The 20,552-nt window shown below is 43.4% G+C and overlaps 1 protein-coding gene across 1 annotated transcript in view; it reads right to left on the minus strand.

Annotated features, from left to right (window-relative positions):
* Nucleotides 1–20,552, minus strand: part of CMIP (c-Maf inducing protein) — a 118,507-nt gene that overhangs the window by 39,920 nt on the left and 58,035 nt on the right. Inside the window, exons 2-3 of the mRNA XM_065733106.1 lie at nucleotides 14,424–14,549; nucleotides 6,076–6,126 (exon numbers count right to left, since the gene is read on the minus strand). Coding sequence (XP_065589178.1) covers nucleotides 6,076–6,126; nucleotides 14,424–14,549 — 177 coding nt within the window. The remainder of the gene's footprint in view (nucleotides 1–6,075; nucleotides 6,127–14,423; nucleotides 14,550–20,552) is intronic.

Raw genomic sequence — 20,552 nt, forward strand, 5'->3', positions numbered from 1 at the left:
GAACTGCCCTGAGCTCTGCCTCCTCAAAAAACAGCCTGGTGTTTGAGAAGAGGGTGAACGTGGCACTGAGGGACATGATTAGTGGGCATGGTGGGCACAGGCTGATGGTTGGACTAGGTGATGTTACAGGTCTTTTCCAACCTTGATGATTCTATAATTCTCACATCCCAAAGTGAGAGTGATGCTCTTGAGCTGCTGACAGCACGGTTACCTCTAGCAAAGCAAGATCTCAGCAATGAGAAGCCAGGCCAAGATTTTTCGAGTGACACCTGATAACACATTGGCCTGAGACTGGCCAAACCTGCATGGGAAGTAAAGGAGCCAGCGGGCTTCACTTGCTCACGCCTCAAGCCAAAAGCAGTGGGGGAGAGCACCTAACAGCAAAACCCAACCATGACATAAACAGAAGGCTGCACATACGATGGCACTTCACGCTGCCCTTCCACGGGGAGCACAAAAACCACCAGCACACACCTGTGGCCTGCTTTTATCTCTCTAATGCCCCGAGGCTTTGAGAGGCAAAACTGAATTCCAGAGCTCAGGTTCCCACCAATTTGTTATTGAATCTTACACATACACGGGGGGGGGGGGGAAAGGGGGGAGACTGTGGGAAGCAAAAATGCAGTCATCAGCCTAATTGAGTAAGAACTATTTACTGTTTCACCTCCCAATAACAGAAAATGTGAAATTTGGTGCTCTACTGCAATACCTCAGGTTGCTGGCTAAAGAAAGGAATGCTACGGTCAAGACACCAGGAGTTGTGTATGCTGTGCAACCACCACAGAGAGGGTCTAAAGTGCAGCAGCCACTGCTCCGAGTGCGTGCTGATGAATAATATTTTCAGTATGAAGTACAGCACAGAGCTATTGAGTTGTTGCAGTGTATCAAGGCTTCCTCTCTCAGATCGTAAATCAGGTGATTAAATACAAATGACAGATGTGGGCATTTTTAGCCGTAACTGATGTGATTTTTTTCCCGATTTCATAGTTTTAAGGCATGATTTACTGAGATTTAAGGCTATAAATTTCTTTAATGTCATAATTTAAATTCTATATAAGCCCCACTCCTGTATCAGCACTATTTTTAATCATTACCATGGAGACAAAACCGTAAAGGTGCTTCTCCACAAGTAAAGCTTCGCCACACTTCAGAAACAGTTTCTCTTAATTTTCTGTAGGTTTAAAGCACAGAAAAATACCCCCTCTGAACCTTCCCCGTTAGATACAGACACTGATACTCACACATAGTTGAGTAAATCACCTACTGTATAAAAATATTCTGTGTTAATGGATAGGGAATTCATAACCCGCACACAGTAAAAACCAGAGAGGGTATCGTTATTCAGGTCAAGTATGATTTTACATGACAAGCAATCCCTTTGCAATTAATAGGGCCGCTTGTGCATTGAAGTATCTATTTCCTGAAGACACAGATCAAACAATACCTAAGGGAACCAGAGAAATATTAAATCAAAATTAAAGTTTTTGAATGAGGGCCAACAATTCTTGTTTTAGCATTCGATGCTAAATGTTTGCAAATCCCAGATGACAGAATTGTTCCACTTCCTAATTCATGGGAATCAAAACATGGAGTCTCAGCAGAAAATTCATTTTAAAACAAAGGGAACGTGCTTGCTGATGGCACAGTGGGCTGCAGGAGCAAGGGCAGCAGGTGAGGGAGGAAGCTGCTCCCCTCTGCTTAGCAGTTGAGACCACACGTGGACCCCATGTTCTGTCTGGGGCTTCATAGCTGGGCCGTCCATGCCCTGAGTAACCTCACACAACTCCTGAGCTCACCCTGCAATGGGATGAAAGGAGATGAGGGTGATGAGAGGATCAGGTGATGTTCAGTGGTTCCTTCCAGCCTGAACTGTTCTGCAGTTGGCGCATGCTCACTGTCGTGCAAACAGCCAGGTAAAATCCCTGACAAAGCAGCAAGAGAGGACTGAGGACTGGTTTAATAGCATCAGTATGAAAGACGACACAGGCAAGCCTTTCTAGAAGATCCAGGTCACAGGCACACAGAGCTCCCAGCTTGAGTCATACTTCAGCCCCAGGTCTAGGCTCTGTGTGTTGTGTCAGCTCAGAACATTCCCCCAAGGCCTCCTACTGACATGTTTCACTGCTGCATCATTCAGCTAACTAGGAAACACCAGCAACCCGCATCCCACAGCACAGGTGGTGTTCAGAGTTCACTACCCAGCATGCTAAAAACACCCCACGTAACCTTGAGGTGTATTTCCAACAAACGTAAATCTAGACTTGTGCTGCCTACCAAAAGACCAAACACAATGGTCCACGAGAAGACTTCAAGATTGTTTTCTGAACTCAAGCACAGTGTGGTACTAAATTAGTAAGGTGGGTCTTTCCATGATCAGAACTTGACGCACTTTGTAGTAAGGCTCAATGTTTCAGGACCTCTGTGTGCTACACGTTATACAAGTACATAGAAACAGGCCTTACCCCAAAGACAGCAAAATATAAATGGCCAACAAATAAGACGGATGCTGTCTGGGAAAATGCCAGGGTACATACTTGGGTATCTGTGTGCGTCACAGAATTACAACAGCACCCATCAAAGCCAAGCTTGGCCATACAGAAATGGCCGTATCTAAGCCCAGATCCACAATGGGCAGTGAAGTGCATGTGTTGCTCTCTGCTGTATATCCACAGAAAATGCTGTTATCTTTATTGATACTCTGTTACGACTTATCAGCTTCCAAGTATCAAAGATTACTTATCATGGTTTCAAACCAACCTCCCTGGTTGAAAGGAACACTTCTGGCACAATGGATTAACGATTTGCTTGTGTTTGAGAATCTGGACAGTTGCTAACATGCTCTGTTTATTCTCTGGAAGACAAAGACAGTTTGCCTTAGCTATGACCCAAAGGAAATCGGTACTTCTAAAAATAGGCTGAGGTGGCCAAAAATCTTCTAGGAGTTGTTGATACTCAGATTAAACAAGGAATTACACATGGACCTTGGTGGGGGGGTTTGAAATGAAAAATCCAACGAGACGATGAGCAGATGAGGAACAGACTGCCCTGACACCAAGATTCTCCTTAAGGAGCACAGCATGCAAAGAGAGTCACACCTAAAAAGCTGTGTAAGCATCCTGACAGCTAGTTAGCTGGATGACACACAAAACCTTCTGGAACTGGATCTAAAACATGGATAATTACATGTTTGGTTTTCTTTTGGTTCTGTTTATCTGAAGCATCTCTTTTATTATTCCCTAGGCTGCAGAAAGAAATTGTTCTGGATTTTTATTTCAATGTTTGTTTCTGGAACAAAAATGATTTCCAGGGTGCTGGCTGGCAAATTGAATTCCCACAGAGTCCTACAGTCCTTAAGACTGCCACAAGAAAGCTCTCACAGTCCCTGACACCTTCATAGAAGACCAAAGGATGCCCAGAAAATGCCTGAATGTAAGGAGCTTCCCTGAACACAAAACAATACAGCTACTCACTAGGCCCAGCCATTTTCCTGGTAGCTCAGACAATGTGCAAACCACAACCAACTCCAAAGGCTTGATACATAGGAAAAGGAGGTGGAAAGATATTGACAGAACGCCAGTCTGCTCCCACAGCTGTAACACAAGCACTCCTGCTGTGAGGTCAGAGGGTTATGCTTGAGGCTAGTCCCCACTGCTGGGAACTCTGGATATGGGTTTGCCAGCTGTGAAGTGGGTTCCTCCAGCTTTGTTTACCCATGGCACAGGGAGTGATGCTGGGCTCAGCCAGACCCACTAGATGCTTTCACCCCTGGCATACAAACAACAGCAAGCTCGTCTCCGCTGACTATGTTTTCCCCCAAGTAACTACACTACAGTTATCTGCACCATTCTGCATCTGTGTTCTACATCCCCACAGAAATGTTTTGACCTATTATTTGCAAGACCGCTGGACAAATATATCATTCATCAGCACAACCGCCCAATTATAATACAGCTGCGGCGATCTCCGTGCCAGCTGGTGCTTTGTGTAAATAGACTCATTCCAGCAGAATAGGCTTCGTAGTGTTGTGTGGGTTCCCTCACTACCTGCTTAATCATCAAAACATGCAAATTTCATGGGCACCTGGCTCTTAAGCCACAGGCTCAAAGCTTCTCCAGGGCAGCTCATGCAACTGCGGTGCTCCGGTCTCTCCCTGGGCCTCTTAGTTCTGCTGTAGTTTCACTTAAAGCTGCCAAATATCCTCAAAAGTACAGAGCAGAAAGTTATCAGGTGTCCCTTCTCTCAAGTGCTAAGCAACAAATCCCATCAAAACTACCTCTGTGTTAGCAAAGAGGAGTTTGTTCGTGTAAGGTACCTGAGCAGTGACTAAACCCTGTTCTTGTTCTTATGGGAAAAAGCTACTTGCTATTCTTGGTAAAGGGAAGGTCTTTCAAATCAAGATAATGTTTCACTTGTTTTTCAAAAGTGAACTTACTGGGGGTGGGGAGGAAAGCAAGGAAGCAAAAATAAAATCTACTTTGCAACAAGTCAAATCACTCAGAGTTTCCCAAAATTAGAGGCTTGGTCAGAAGCATTGGAAAGTTTAAGAAATATTCTTTTAAAAACAACTCCCACAGAGCAACGTTCCCTCTCCACAACCAACAGGCATGTGAGCAAGCCAGGTCACTGCCCAGACGTTTTCTTCATCATGACATTGATGGGGGGAGTGGGGTGGGGTGCTCAAGCTGCATCTTTTAGACACTCCTCATGTTTTTCAGAGCTGTGCTTCCAAGCCTCGTTTCTGCCTTGTTACAAGGGGGAAGCACGTGCTGGCAGCACATCAGTGCCTCGCACGTCCTGCTTCATGACCATGTAGAATAAGAAATTCTGCCTTTCCTTGATCATCTCTGTCTGCCAAGTGAGTAGGGAATTAATGGAGACACTGCCTGCACACTTTAAGCTTCACTGACTCTTCGTTATCCTCAGGAGTTGCAAAGAAAGCAAGACCAGAACAGCATTGTGTCAATGATACTGTCAAGAGGCCAAAATCCAGCGCCACACTGCAGCCCAGCCTTCTGCTATCAGCACCACTGTCCCGTGTTCATTTCAGCAGCTGGGGAAACACACTGGAGAATTTGCCAGTGGTCTGGAAAAGGAGTTGTCAACGCTTGGCTCCTGCTGATAAGAACCTGGACCCACTCAGAACACAATTCTGCCAGACACTGATGGCTATGCAAAGCACACAAACACTGCACTTTTGTCACCCAACTATTTTTCAACAGCAGGAGTAACAGAAACACCCACAGCAAAACCAGTTTGGTGGGAGGGACTTCCTTCTATTTTCACATGTGGTTGCTGTCAGCAGGCTAAAATCTTGATGAACTGCACAGCCAACCTGACTTTGCTGAAACACTGAGAGGAGAAGACCTGAGCTGCAGAGCTGTACTTTGACTTTGCGCTGCAGGACAGCGGAAAGCTGTGCTCAGCATCTGGCCACAGCTGATTTCCAGCTGCATCTCAGATCCATACAGATTCCACCCAAAGGTCAGCAGCTTCAGCCTGTGATGAGGAATGTTCTGCTTTGAGACACAACGCTGTCACTGTGACCCGCTGCCCCTGCTCAAAGCAAGCAGCTCATTGTTCTGGTGGAGTGCAAGAAAGGGCTGAGACCTCTGCAATGGAAACTGCCTTGAGAACTAAATAATTCCAAAGCGTGGACACAGACTGCAGTGTAACAGACCGAGGCTACTTACAAGCAGCTCTAAGAGACATTCTTCAAAATTTCTCAAAACAAACAAACAAAAAAAAACCCATAATATAAACCCAAGCACCCCAAACATATGCCGGGGCTGCAGGCATTCTGTAATGCATGATTTCAAAGTGCAAATCCAAACCTATTGGATCGCTGTTGTGCTTCTACATGAATCACTCTCTGTGAGATCACATCTTGGTAACATCAAGCTGTGTAACAGGTGAATGTGTCCACCTCATCCAAGAAAACTCACAGACATTCTGATTTCGAGTTTGTGGAGCAAAGCAGACACTCGTTGCTCTTACAATCCAGGAATAGGAAATGTTAAAATGCATTCTTAAAAGATTTACAAGGAAAACTTGTAAAAAGTAAAGTGCAGAACTTACCTTCCACTGCAAAGAATGGAACCACTGATCCCTCAGGTAACTGTTTGCAGCCTGCAATAACAGAAGTTACAAATAGAATCATTAGTTTCTATCAGTGTTTCAGATCACTGAGCCAAAGCTTAGCAAGGCACCCATGTGTGCCCTAAAAGCAGCAAGGTTGTGCTCACTGTGTTCTTCTGAACTTTATGACCTTGGCCAACTCCAACCCTGCCTAATTGGAGTGAGGGAAACTCTGCTCAGAGCTCCAGCTTTACATTATAACCAATTTATTCTCAGAGAAAGCAATGACACAAAGACCTTGCTGCAAATATAAAACACTGAACCAAAACCCTATAAAACATTAACCTCCTTGAAATGGTGTCCAGCCCAAAGGATGTGAAAAAAGCTCACTGATTTCAATCAGCTTGTGATCGGCTCTTTAATAACTGCAGGACATCTGCCTTCCCCGTGAATCACTGTGAGCAGAGGAAGAAGACAGGCTGACATTTTCCCGGGGAGGTATTGCTTTTTGCCATTCGCAGCCCCCCTGCTCGTCCTGCTCCCCAGCTGGCCACGCTTCCATCACACCTCGGCCCTTTCAGCACTACCAGAACAGAGAGGAAAGCACAGCACACACGTGCAGACATGCACATACACGCATGGGCTGCTCACAGCAACTGCACAAATGTTGCAACAACGGCTCCCAGGGATCACCCGTTTTTTTGTCCGTATTAAGCAGAGCTGCCAGAAATTCCCAGTGTTCGTAGCCAACGAAGGAACAGTTCAGCACTCCCAAAGGTCAGAAGGCTCGGTATCAAAAAATATAAAAGCGTCCGCAGTGACGTACATACACATGCCTTAACAAGGTGACATAAGTTTGAAATATTTGAGTGGGTAGAGATGCCCTTTGGCTTTTCCAGCTCTATCTTGTCCCTGCCAGTGGGCAAGTTTTACTTGCAAATCAAAGCGCTTTACACAATCAGTGAGAAAGAAAGAACAGCCCAGTCTGTCTGGACTAAAAGGGCACGGTTTCTTTGCTAGAGAAAAACCACATGCTTCCAGCAATTTAAAGCATCCTTCAACGAGTTTACTCTCCAACACCTTTTTAGATAAGGTATTCGCTGCAGAACGGATTTCACTTCCTGACAAAGTTCACTGATAACGTCAAGAATACTACAAGTAAAAACGTTGCGTGGTTACCAAACCTGTGTTTAATCCCAAGGTCAGATACTGATCTCACAGTGACACAGATTTGGACCGATTTCTCTGAACTAAATGGAGTAACACTCTTTTTACATCTGCATTACACATTATTTATTTTTATATAGAGATGAGAATCAATTGCTCCCCCAGTAGATCTCTAGGCAGTACAGCAAAATAAAGCTACCACGGTCCGGGCTGGTCACAGCACTTATCAAACACAGAATCTCCATCTTGTGTAGGATGCTTACACTTTAGAATATGAACGTGCTACAAACTGAAACAGAAAGCATGACTTCCTCCTTTCTTTTTCTCTTTTTCTTTTTGTACACAGTGGAAAACTGTAAAAATATTTAAAGTTTTACATGGAGATCTTCAGGTTATTTTAATATTTTGCCAATATTTAAAGGTTCTCTTTCTGCTACTTACACGGTATTTTATACATTTTAATACACTCATATATATACATATACAAGACAGATCTTTTACCTATACCTTATAGAACTGAATTTCATTTAATGCAGCTCTTACTCTTTTTTTAATAGAATAAAAAGGTCCAAAACAATTTGACACAACAGGATATGAAGATTATTTTTGTACATCATGAAGAAGTAATTATGCTTAGGCACTTTCCTTATCCAGCTCATACTCTCATTCTCTCTCTCAAAAAAAAACACCTTTCTTGGAGGGGAACAAAAACTCCAGGAGTGCTTTCTGGACAAACATCCCTGCCCAAGTGAGTGCTGATGAAGATTCTAATTCGAGTTTCGTATATTGTTAACCATGGGAAAAACCTGTCAGCCCACAGGGAGAAGAGGAGAAACAGAAGTGGGCACAGCTGAAGTACAGACTGTCAGCTGGAGCCATCGTCACTGCCAGTAAAACTCTCAAGAACTGCAACAGCTGGTATTTGCAGTGCTCTGTCCAGGACTTCAAGTTCATTAACAACTTTGTCAGGATATATATGTGTATTTTTAAGCACAGTAACCAAAGCGAGGCCAGAAGCCCACAAGCCAGCTGGCAGGTGACTTCCAGTGACTTGCTCCTGCCACCAGACTAAGCCACCCTGTCCAGGAAGCTGGAAACGTCCTGTTCTGAAAGAAATTCTCATCTTTTTGGCCAAGGTGAAGCTAAGAAACAACCTCCCCCAGCGCTTTCCTGGACCCCACTCCTACACCAAGCTTGGTGCTGCAGCAGGACAAGGGCTGCGTTTTCAGACCTAGCAGGTGCCTTCCTGCTTCTGTGTTTGTCTATCATGCTGTGAAGATTTCATTTTTATTAAAAACACTTTAAAGAACAAGTAAAAATGAAAAATTTTGCAGGCTTGAGCAACAGCACCAATAATATTGCAAGCCACACGTCCATTACTTTCTTTAAAAAAACATCAAATGCAGATTGAGCATTACAGGAGCTAGGAGCATACAGGAGTTATGCTAACTTAGTAAGACCCACTTATTTAAGTTGTAAGACTCAAAAAAGACTCAAAACATTCTAGGGAAATGAAGAGCTTCCCTCAATCAGACCAAATGCCACCCTGCCTTAATCCCTGGTCTGACCATTACGTGCCTTGAGCCAACAGCCACTCGAGTCTAAAGAAAGAGCAAACGCTAAAGCCCTATAATGGGAACTGCTGAGAACTGTTAGATACCCTCCTACTTTTGGGATGTCATTAACTGCAGATTGTAAGAATGCTATAAATAAATAGATGGCGTAGATACGTGCAGATAGATTTTGGAACCAACTGGAGCCTTAGATTGGATGTCAGAAACTGTTACAGGGGACAACAGCATCAGGCAGAGGTAGAGACATCAGTGGAATGCAAATACAGAGAAAACAAAGCAAACACAACCTAAAGGACAAAAACAAACCAGAAAGGAGTCGATACTTGAAAGCACTGATCTTCAAATAGCACTTAAAAAGGAAAATTAGGAAAGAAACAATGCATTGTTTACAGGCAGACTACACATTGGAAAGGAGAAGTGATTAAGGAAGTTTGCATCTGGATACAGGTTAACAACTCAACTCTCAAACTAGAACCTGACAGAATTCGAGCTTTTCAAGATCACTTCCAAGGAAAACTAAGACAAAGAGGACAAAGTGAACACAGAAGCAGGTAAAAACAAACCTTCAGGGAATTCCCACTTCTATTAATGATCAGGATTCAACAGCAAGAGGAACCTTGAATGCCAGCTGTCCTTTCGGCAGCTCTTTCCACAGTGTTCAGCCCAGATAGGCAGAGCTCCTTTAACCTCAGCAGCATTATCAGGATGGAGCAGCCTGGCGGCAGCTTCCCCCACAAGCACTAATCCTGCTGCACACCCTTCCTCCTGGCCAGCCACAGAACCACAGCTGGCTGCAGGGAGCACCTCGGCAGGGCTCAGCCAAGAACACGTTCCAGCACAGCATCCCGCATTACTCCCTCTTTTCCAGGTTTGCACCAAGAAAAGGAGCATTCAGAAATAGCTCTTTCTTACTGGAAGAGTCTTGGGTGCTTGAAGAAAGCCTGCTGCAAGCAGCAGTTCTGTACGGGGAGCTTTTTTGTTATTGTTTTTTGTTTTCAAAGATGAGTTGATCCTGGAACTGTGTCCTGAAGGGTTTTATGTTCACATCTTTGGGGTGCACACGTTCAGTCAGAGAGGAAAATCCACTGGGGACCAGCTGCAGTACCAGCTTCACTTGCAGGAATCATTTCAACAGTTTGAAAGGATTGCTCACAGGAGGAAGGTTGCACAGGAGATTAAATGCCTGCATGTACTGAGCTTCGGCCAACATGAACAAACGTGCACCTCTGTTCAAAAGGGGAAGTGTTTTTTTCTGCACCTAAACTACCTCATTTCTTAGCCAGTGAGTAAGAATGCGTTTTGTCATTAAAAAGCAGTGAACTTTTAAAAAGTAGAGTTTTGTTTTTTTTCTAAGAAATACAGAAAATCCATCTCTTGTTGCATGCCAGTATTAAAGCCCCTGCAGCAACATCTACCCAGGAGAGAGCAGACAAAGCAGGAACTTGTGCTCTGCTGAGAAACAGAGCACCTGAACCTGTGCAAGAAAGCAAGCACTCCAGGAACAGTGGTGAAGACCTGCAGCCAGTATAGACATTCACAGCTCTGTTGACACCAACGTGCCTGCAGCAACCAGCAACAGCAGAAAACATCACTTCCATCACACCACATGTGCCATGCTACCAAGGCTCTCTAACAGTAAGTCAGCACTATGGCATCATTCGTTATGGACGTGTGTGTCACTCAGAATACAAGAACAGGCTTGCCCACATAACAGAAAGTCCCTGTGTTTCTCCTTACAACAGCACCCTTCACACATAATCTCCTATGGGATTCTGCCATCTGAAGAGATGTTGCAATAAGTGGGCTTTGAGGATCCGGATTCTGGTTTTTATTCTCCCTGGGTTTACTCTGTATTCTGTTTCTCTCCCTTGCTTGCTCTCTGGTCAGCAGGATGTCCTGGTTTTGTGTTTTTTTTAATCACAGGATGAGTTTTCATCATGCTTTCCTCATCACATTTAAACAGTCACTTTCAATAGGTTGTTACAGCTATTTCACTGTCAATAGCAGCATCTCCTTCATCAGCATCCACATGGCACCACAAAGCATGTTGTGCCTTACAAACAGAAAGCAGGTAGACAACAGCACAAAGAGGATGCTCCGTTACTGATACTGAAGAGCTCACACTTGTTTAGTTTTTATTTCTTGGCCTAACGAGCTTTTGTCCTATGAGCCAGCTCCAGGAACACCCTGTCACACCTACTATCCTATCTGCAGGAAAGCAAAAAATAAAAATAAAAAGTCCAAAAAAACCCACAAAGTTTTGTGTTGGGAGGACTAGGGAGCAAACCAGCTGGCCAGAGGAAGGAGAGCAAGACACACTGGTGAAGAAATTGTCCCTGGCCATCCCAGCTTGTCCCTGCCATCCCAGCACCCACAATGGATGGGCCGTTACCAACCCATGGCATACATGGATGCTCAGGCAACCCCAAAAAGAAAGCACACCCACCACAGTGACATTCCAACACCAGCCCAGCCCAGATGAAGCCACGGGCTGCCTGAGAAACAAATCCTCTCCTGAAACTGAGGCAGACATGTCCCATTATCACCATCTGATTTCCCAAGAGCTGCATCACCTCCAGCACTACTTGTCAGATCTCACGTGTTTATGTGGGTTGGGATGGGTCAGTACTGCTCACGGAGGACCTCAGGATGATGTAAGGAAAGGTAATGGCACTCTTCCTTCTCTGACTCACTGCTGTGCAGTAATAAGCCAGAAATAGGCCCTGGTGATAGCAGATGGAGAGATGAGAGCTCCAGCACGGACTCGAGCTCTCTGATGGCATTTCTCATGCCTACTGCAGACACACGCAGAGGATGTCCCAACACTGACATCCTCCCACGAGATCTGCTGGGAATGAATTTCCATTCTGAGGGAATTTCCAGCTACCCAAAGAATGCTTCTGCTTCAAACCAGTGAAACATAAGGTAAAATTCTAGACTTCTCTGCACAATACAAAAAAATCTGGAAATCCTGTGATCCCTAACTACTGAAGTGCTTCATTTTATGTCATTAGATCAGCAGTATCATATGGTATTAACAGATTAAGAAAACAGAGCACATGCAAAGACGTAACCTAGAATTAAAATTAATCAGAAATATGGAGTAAATCACAGAGTAGAAGTCAAAAGAATTCACTTAAACATTTTCTTACATATAAATCTCACTTGGATCAAGTCTTTGAGGGGAAACAAAAACGAAACCTGCAAACAGATTTCACTGCAAGTGCACTTCAGAAGAAACCTTGGGAACATGCTTTGGACTAGTCTGACTTGTTCCACCATCAGACACTTCCTGACAGCAGTGCCTGACGTTACATCAGAGCGCTGCTGCTCAGACTAGCAGCGCTGAATGATTTTATAAAAGATCTGAAGTCAGAATTTCCCTTAAATATATTGAAGTGCCTCAGAAATTTGAAAATAACCAAAGCATGCAAGAGCTAATTTCTCAGCATCTCAATTTCTCAGTGCCTCACTGAACAATTCCTTTGGATACTCAAGAGTATCTGCCACATATACCAGAGTACATCTGCTGAACCTAACTACCAGCTAAATCCATTTTTACATTTCGATTTCTGAAGTATACTTTGTCTAACTTTCAATAATATTTTAATTTTGTGAATACACGTTACAGCTGTACATGAGAAATCATTTTTGACATTCCCTGTGATCTGATTGTGGTTGATGAACCCAGACACTACCAGGGACTAAATCGTACTAAAAACATTTTCAAAGCTTGCATTTTCAGTCCTGCTGAAATTCCCACAGAGTTATGCTGTAACATGATCCATTCTGCATGGACAGTCCACAAAAAAACCTAACAGGGGAAGAGTTCACTGCATTCCTATATTAGTTCCTAGGAAGTTACATAAAGGCATCGATCTTTATGAAGAGAATATAAAAACATCCACACTAAGATGTTAATTTCTTAAGAAACTATAATTTTTTGTGGAGTTTGTTTGTATATTTGTTGTAAAGAAATACACGGCAGGCCGCTCCAGATCCAATACTGTATGCCCTAACACAACCCCTTCAAAGTCAGCAGGGAGCTGTGTGCTCTCATCTTCTTTCCTATTCAGCAGGCCAGTAAGGGCTGCCACCATGAGCTAACTTAAAAACAGAACTTTGAAAGGCAAATTTAACTATTCCACCTGCTGAAATGGATATAAACACAAATACTAGCATCAGTAAGCAAATTTATGGAAAAGCAGAGCCAGAATTATCTCAAGAAAAAGTCAAAATTGTCCACCTAGACAAACGGGTTTCTCTCTAATTAATTCAATTAACAGATTAAGCAAGGAAGATTTTGTCAGTAATGAGGACCCTAATCTAGCTGTTGAGAAACCATGGTTTGTCTGCCTGCCCATTTGCAGGGCTGCAGAGCCCCAGGATTATAGGGGGCTATAAGAAAGAAGGAGACAGACTCTTTAGCAAGGTCTGCTCCGACAGGACAAGGGGAAATGGCTTCCAACTAAAAGAGGGGAGATTTAGACTGGATATAAGGAAGAAGTTATTTACAGTGAGAGTGGTGAGGCACTGGCACATGTTGCCCAGAGAGGAGGTGGATGCCCCATCCTTGGAGACATTCAAGGTCAGGCTGAACAGGGTTCTGAGCAACCTGATAAGAGTTGTAGATGCCCCTGTACATTGCAGGGGTGTTGGACGAGATGACCTTTAAAGATCCCTTCCAACTCAAACAATTCTATGATTATGACAGTGAGGTAAAGGAAAAGGAGCTCCAGAAACATGCTCCACAAAGGATGTGGCCACGGATGTTTCTACATGTGTGTCTAACTATTTCTAAGTGACCGTGCGTTTGCCATGTTGAAAATCCTCACAACCTGATGATATTTTTTATGACAACCCAAAACAATCCCAACCCCCCCCACCCCCCGGAGGGCTGAGGTCAAGCGCTGTGCTCCCTTGAGCCACTGGGAAATGGTTCAGTGTATGAATGGGCCCCCCCAGCCATCCAAAACAAAGGCAGACGAGAGCTGGACTCATCTAAGCACTACCACGTCTTACTCGTGTTGGTTTCCCACAGTTTAAACTGATCTTTTCTTCACAATTTCTGCAGAAATCACTCAACCAGTCTGCTTACAATCCTAGCCACAAGAAATGCATATGCACAATCATGACTGCATGTTCTACTGAAAAAACAAAGGGCAACAGAGAACAATTTGTCTTTGCAACAATGCTGAGAACTGCTCTGTGAGCTAAGCTGGAGTCACTTCAGTCTTTTTCAAGTTATGCCTGCCTGTAATTCTTTGGGGGCCAATCAGCTGGGCCCTCAGTTACTTTCCATTTCTTAATCTAAAGTAATTCCAAAGGTCAGAGCTGTGGAATGCCCTTCTGTCCCTAGAACTTGGAGTGACCTAAGGAGCCCTATAAGGCCCCACCAGTGCCCCACAGAATACACTCTGACTGCCAACCAGCATGGACCATCCCAGAGCTACCACTGAGCTCATCTGCTGGTAGGAAGATAATGACAGCACGGAGTTCTCTGCCTTTTCTGAGCCCAGCTAATTAGGACTAGATTTCATGAACAGCAAATAAAAAATCAAGGAGATTCAGAGTTAAAGAAACAGAACTGTACTGTGTTTACTGTACCTGAAGTAAGACAGTACCCCCCGGGATCGTGAGCTGTAAACAGTACTTAGGGGCATTCTCCCAGGACAGCAGTTGAACATCTTCAATAGCACTGTAGGAAATGGAGTTTTCCATGTACCCAGTTGGCTGCAAGGAAAAGAGAGGGAAAAAAAAAAGTTTACTTAGCCATCAGAAGTTCCACAATTTTGAAGTACAAACAGTACTATCAAAATTATTTCTTATGATTAAAATAGCTGTAGTACATTGTAAAACTGTAAAATAAAATACCCACACTGGCCATTCAGCAGTCTAACCACCTTCATCCAACTTGTTCAAGTAAGATTACCCACAAAAACAAACAAACACCAAACAGAAGCATGAAATACTAAAATCTCACATTAAATCTAATTTGGATCTCAAACCAATGGAACTTGAACTGTGAAGGTGTCTGGCCACACTTGTGCATTCAATGCAAGAAGCATCTCAATCACAGACAGGAGTATACTCTAGGTGGGTCTATTCCAAACACTTTTGTTCTCTCTGGCTGTCCTCACCTCTTAAACTCACAAGTAAAAGCAAAGCAACCAACCAACTCATCTTCACTTATATGCAAGTACCAGTTTCAAACTGCAGATACTGCTGATGCCCAATTTCAAGCAAAAGTCACAGTTAAAACATAAATAACTACACGTTGCAATTACATATACAACATATATTGACAGCAGCAAGGAAATAATGAAACTCCTCATTAGCATCTTGGTAGCTCTTCAGCACAGCAGAAGTACAATTATATCTGAAATAGAGATAAGCTGAAATAATGTATATACACAAGCCCACATAAAATTATGTCCTACACATGAGTAAATACACAGAGATGTAGGTGTGTATGTACTGGGTACACATACATACACTGCACTTTATGTTGTTTATGTAGTTTCAGTATTTAACGGAGGTCCTCAAAGATGACATTCATTTCACTGTGCTATAATGTAAGCTAACGGATCAACACTGCTATGGCAGAGTTAACTGCTCCTCCGCAGAAATGCCAATTAATCCCCCCATGTGAATAAGTCCTTGTGTTGGTCACATCTTGCAAGTGAATGGAGCTGATTACACTTGTGAATTATGTCCTTACTACAGCTGCTTTACATCTAACTGAAACTACTTCAACTTACTCCCACTGTGCCCAATACACAGATTATTTTTAATTGATGGTTTCAAAATAAGAAGGAAAAAAACCCACATCTTTGGGGGCAAATGGGGTCAACTCTGAGCATCACAACACGGGATTCTGGGGGCGAGCGTGAAATCAGCAAGCTGCATTTGGAAGGTCCCTGCATTTTGCTGGTACGGCTTTCTTCTGTACATTATAAGAGTCTGATGTCCAGTGGCATCACCCATAAGTTCACTTCATACGTGGCCATTAGTCTGTAAACTGCATTGGTCAAAACATACCTGGTGACCTCAGCACACAACTGCACTGCCACAAAGTCAGTCAGCAAGGCTAGGAACTGGACTTCAATATCATTTTGAACAGCACTTGCTACAGGAGGGCTCATCTGGCATTAGCTCTCGCTGAAAACAATTTTCACTGCCTCTTTAACAAAAACCTTGTTATGCAGGAAGTATGATAAACTCCTGCTTATTCATTACCCGCAATACTGTTCTACACTAGTGACTGGAATCCCAGTGGCTTAATGCTGATACTGTACGTCACGCGTCGTCTACTGGAGAGTAATTATCTTGTTCTCACAGGAAGCCAAAGGCCCAAGATCCTTTGGTAATCAGCATTACAACACTCAGGGAAAAATATGAAAACAGCCAGCAGAAAATCTAGTATGCTCAGGAGGCAAAGATATCAAAAACACGCTCTGAAAGACTGGAAAAAGGAGAACTCCCAAACCGACCAATGCGAACATAAAATGAAATGAATCAAGGCAACTTAAATTTCTCTCTTAAGAAGGTGCAGACTGCCCTTAATATCCTCCATTAACTTTGAAGAAGATTTGAATTCTCACAGAATTTGAGCTGTAAGTAGGAACTATACAGATGGCTCCTTCCTCCAGATGGAAGCACGTGCCAATGGAGTCATTTGTACAAGGCCTGGGTGATCCCATCTGCCCAGGGAGGTACTGGAGTCACTGTCCCTGGAGGTGTTCAAGAAACACCTGGATGTGGTGCTGAGGGGCATGATTTAGAGGGAAATACTGGTGGTAGTTGGACAGTTGGACTGGATGATCTTGGAGATCTTTACCAACCAGGATGATTCTATGATCCCCATCCTCTGTATCCAGCTACATCTCACAGAAAACCTTACTACAATTGTTTGCTATCCTACTCTCAAAAACTGAATAGCCCAAACCTATTTTAATCCCATTAAGAGATGTCACATGCATAGTTTCTGTTGACATTAAAAACATCATGTTCTAAAAAATCAAGTACTTCCTGAACTGGTGTTTCCAGAGTTAAAACACCCTACAGACATCTTCACCTCTATTTTGCACTAGAAAGAGCCCAATGCAAAGTGACTTGTTACTGTGCAGAGCTTCCAGAATGGTGCTTGTAGGTACAACAAATACTGAAGATCACGCTACCACACTAGGGCCATGCAGAAATGCTCTAAAGGAACCCAGAAAGGAGCTGCCCTGGAGCACGAGGAGCCCCAGCAGCTCAAGGAGATGCTGGGTGCAGAGGCCAAAGGGCAGCCACACAGCAGTGTCCCTTCCTGGAGCCTCAGGCACACTCAGAAGTGAGGACAGAGTGGTGTTCCTTGTGCTTTCACAAGACCAAGCACAGTTCAGCCATTTATCAGGAAATGGCCTGAGGTAAAACCACAGCCTGAGTCATCGGTTCATCTTAAAACACAGGCTATTTTGACACTCAGGTATGTGCATGTCAATCACTGAATCACTGCAGCTGATGAAGAAGCAGCTCAAGTCCTGAACCTTCCCATTTATCAGCAGGTCTCACTCACATGAACCCAGGAGCTGCATCCCCACCCACAGCTCACTGCACAGGAAACACTTGAAAATACAATTCAGTCACTTGCCAACGTATATTTTAGCTGGTTCAGTCTGATTTGTAACATGAAAGAGAAATGTGTACATTAAGGTACAGGGCAGCATGTCATGAGGCAATGACCACAATACGGGACCCCTGATGAGCAGTGTAAGACACTTCATGTTCCAAAACCACAGCATCTGTAAAGGGCAATAAATCAAAATGTTTTCATTTAAGAAAATCATAATTCTTATTTTTATAGCTGTCACTTTTGAAGAGGGGATTTATGTATCTTGGCATAGCCTGAAATCTGTCAGGGAAGCAACATAATGCACTTTTCTCCTTCACTCTACAAAATTAATCCCGACTTAGAAAACTGCCCAGAGAATCTGTATCTGTCCATTTCCAGATTTACAGTTACAGCACTAACTGCTGGCTAACTACTTGCTGCTGAACAAGTTCTGAAGAACATTAAGAGACTCATAAACGAGAAAGAAATTTATTAGACCAACAAAAACCCCAAGTCAAGGAATCATTTTTCCCTTCGCATTAGCCTTTAACCTCCTAACAAAATATGCAACTTTTTCCATTGGGAAATCAGGTATGTTTTAAACTCAGTGAGAACTTTGCTCTTTTTTTCTATTTTATTTTTTCAGTTCTGCAAAGATTTATTAATCATACAGCTTTGAAACAACTTGGTTCCAGAATAGCCACACACCAAAACCCACTATAAATCAAATCTTGGGGGAATCAGTGCTCCCAAAATTGGAAGAACATTCAGGCTCACATGTAAGGCTAGTTTTCTCTTAGCATTTCTGGGAAAAGTCAGCAGCAGCAGACTACTCAATAATGCAAAAATCTGCCCACTTGTTTCCATGGGAAATTCTAAAAGAGAAAGAATAAACATGACGTCCATTGTTAATATGATGTTTGTAGGCACTTACTCATATAATCATGTACTAAACCTTTAGCTACATATTTTCCAAAAAGAGCATCTAGAAAATATGAATTCTACAAATATAGATGGTTATTTGCATGGAAGTATATTTGGACTGACAACTTCCACCAACACAACAATAAAGAACGATTTTCCCAATTAAAACACTCCAGCTGATGGGAGGAAATAGGGTTGTTCCAGACCCTTGTTCTTCCACTCTCAGGTGCTTCGTTCTCCCTTGGCTGCTCTTAACAGGCATGCTGCTGTGCAGTGGGAACCACGAGCGTGCTGTATTAGGAATAAGTTTGCCATACCCAGCTAAGACTTAGTCTTGCTGAATAATGTGTAGGAAGAGCCAATTACCCTCGAAACTTTGAGACTATTCAGCCTGGACTCTGAAACTGCTGGAAACAATGGACAATTTGAAATAAATCTCTCCTAGGAGACGTCTGTGGACCCAGAGAATGCCCCTGCAAACGTAGCTGTTTCTGATAAGAGCAATTAACATCTTTGTTCATTAACTACATAACCTATCAGAAGGCATTTATCAAGTTAAGCAATTAGCAGCACTGTGCCATAATATGCAGTGCAGGGCAATTTGTTTCACTCTTGATATGGAAGAATTTACTGCTGTGTGCACTTGTCATAATGACTTGAAAGAGTTTAAAGTCAATGTTAATCCCATGGAGATTCATGTGATAAGAAAACAGACAGAAAGACTAACAGCAGTGAGACACGAGCTCCGTCCCAGAGCTGCATAAAGGAATTTCTGAGCTCCCTTGCAGCAACATTCCCATATCTAAACACTGTCCAGCCCCCGGCCTGCACATCGTCACCATCAGCCTCCTGCTCCTACTGGTGAGCTGGAGAACATGTTCCACAATAAGAAGAGAGTTCACTTGTCCTGAGCATGGGAAGTAGGAACACAATGAAGAAAAACTGATTTATCCAAGCTGGGAACGTAACTCAGAACTTCAAGAGGAATTCAACCAAGTCAGGCTTTGCAGCTTGCTTTTTGCAGCTCCTTTCCTTTTAGAGGACTGAGACTGAAGGCTGTTACATTAATTAACCTTACAAAACTGATAAAAATGTAACTGCTGCCAGGAAGAAGTAGATTATGCCAGGTTGTGCAGAAAAAGAAAAGAAGTGATCTGCAGCAGGCTGATCAGTTCTGTGGAGCTACAAGAAATGGACAAGACAAAACCATGCATCGAAGGGTTGGGAGAAAGAATGGCTCTCCACACAAAGACACACGTGTGTCAAAGGGAACAAGACTCACAGCAATGCTGGATGCTCAGCTGTAGCCGTGCTGGAGTCCAAAAAGTTCCATCTCCTGCTTCCAGCCCCCTGCTAACAGGGATGAGGACTGCTGTGAGCTGCACCTGAGCAGGGCAAGAAGAGGATAGAGCTCATTGATGTGATCTATTGGCACAGCACGACTTTCATAGGCACCACCTCTGCTCTGAGAGCATCTGTTGCAGTCCTTGCTGATTTCAGTGCTGGGGGCAGAGCATTTTGCAGCTCAGAAGGGCACAGTGACAAAAACAGATTGCTCATCACCTAGGAATGTTCTCCTATATTGCACAGACCTTATTTCTGAAGTATTCTGTAATTGCACAGTATCCATCACCAAAGGAGAGCGAAGCACTAATAACACCAAATCTTAGCCTCCCAGTGAACTTAGAAAAATTGAAAAGATGAATTATTATCCCCCACCTAGAAAAACCGAAAGAGCAATTACTATCCCCACACCTACCAACCTAGAAAAAAATCACGGTTAAGACTGCAGCTGCATCATGCTCTTGATCATGCCCTAGGTGACAAGGGAATTTGGGGAGATGTGGGAACAGAGCTCAGACTTCCTGAATCTAACCATGTGAATCAGCCTCGAATGCATCCTCCTCCTACAAAATTGCACAACCCGCTCGTGAGAAGGACCCTTCTCTATCAGGGCTCATGTTCCCTTCCATATGCCACTTAAAGCTGTTTTGCCCTTCTGTGGAAGAAATACTCAATGATTTTGACAAGATGGATAGGTTGTTTTTCTGCCTTCCTTGAAATTACTTCAAGAATGGGCACAGCACAGCAGGTACATACCCTTCCACAGCAGCAGGAATAAGCAATGGGAGTTGTACAGACCTATTGCATAGGTCTATATGCACGCATTCTTCTGCAGGACAACTGTTAGAAGAACACTGGAAAATACAGGGAAA

Source organism: Cyrtonyx montezumae, unplaced genomic scaffold (genome assembly GCF_038088225.1).
Source record: "Cyrtonyx montezumae isolate F1298 unplaced genomic scaffold, pur_monq_1.0 scaffold_17, whole genome shotgun sequence".
Taxonomy (NCBI): domain Eukaryota; kingdom Metazoa; phylum Chordata; class Aves; order Galliformes; family Odontophoridae; genus Cyrtonyx; species Cyrtonyx montezumae.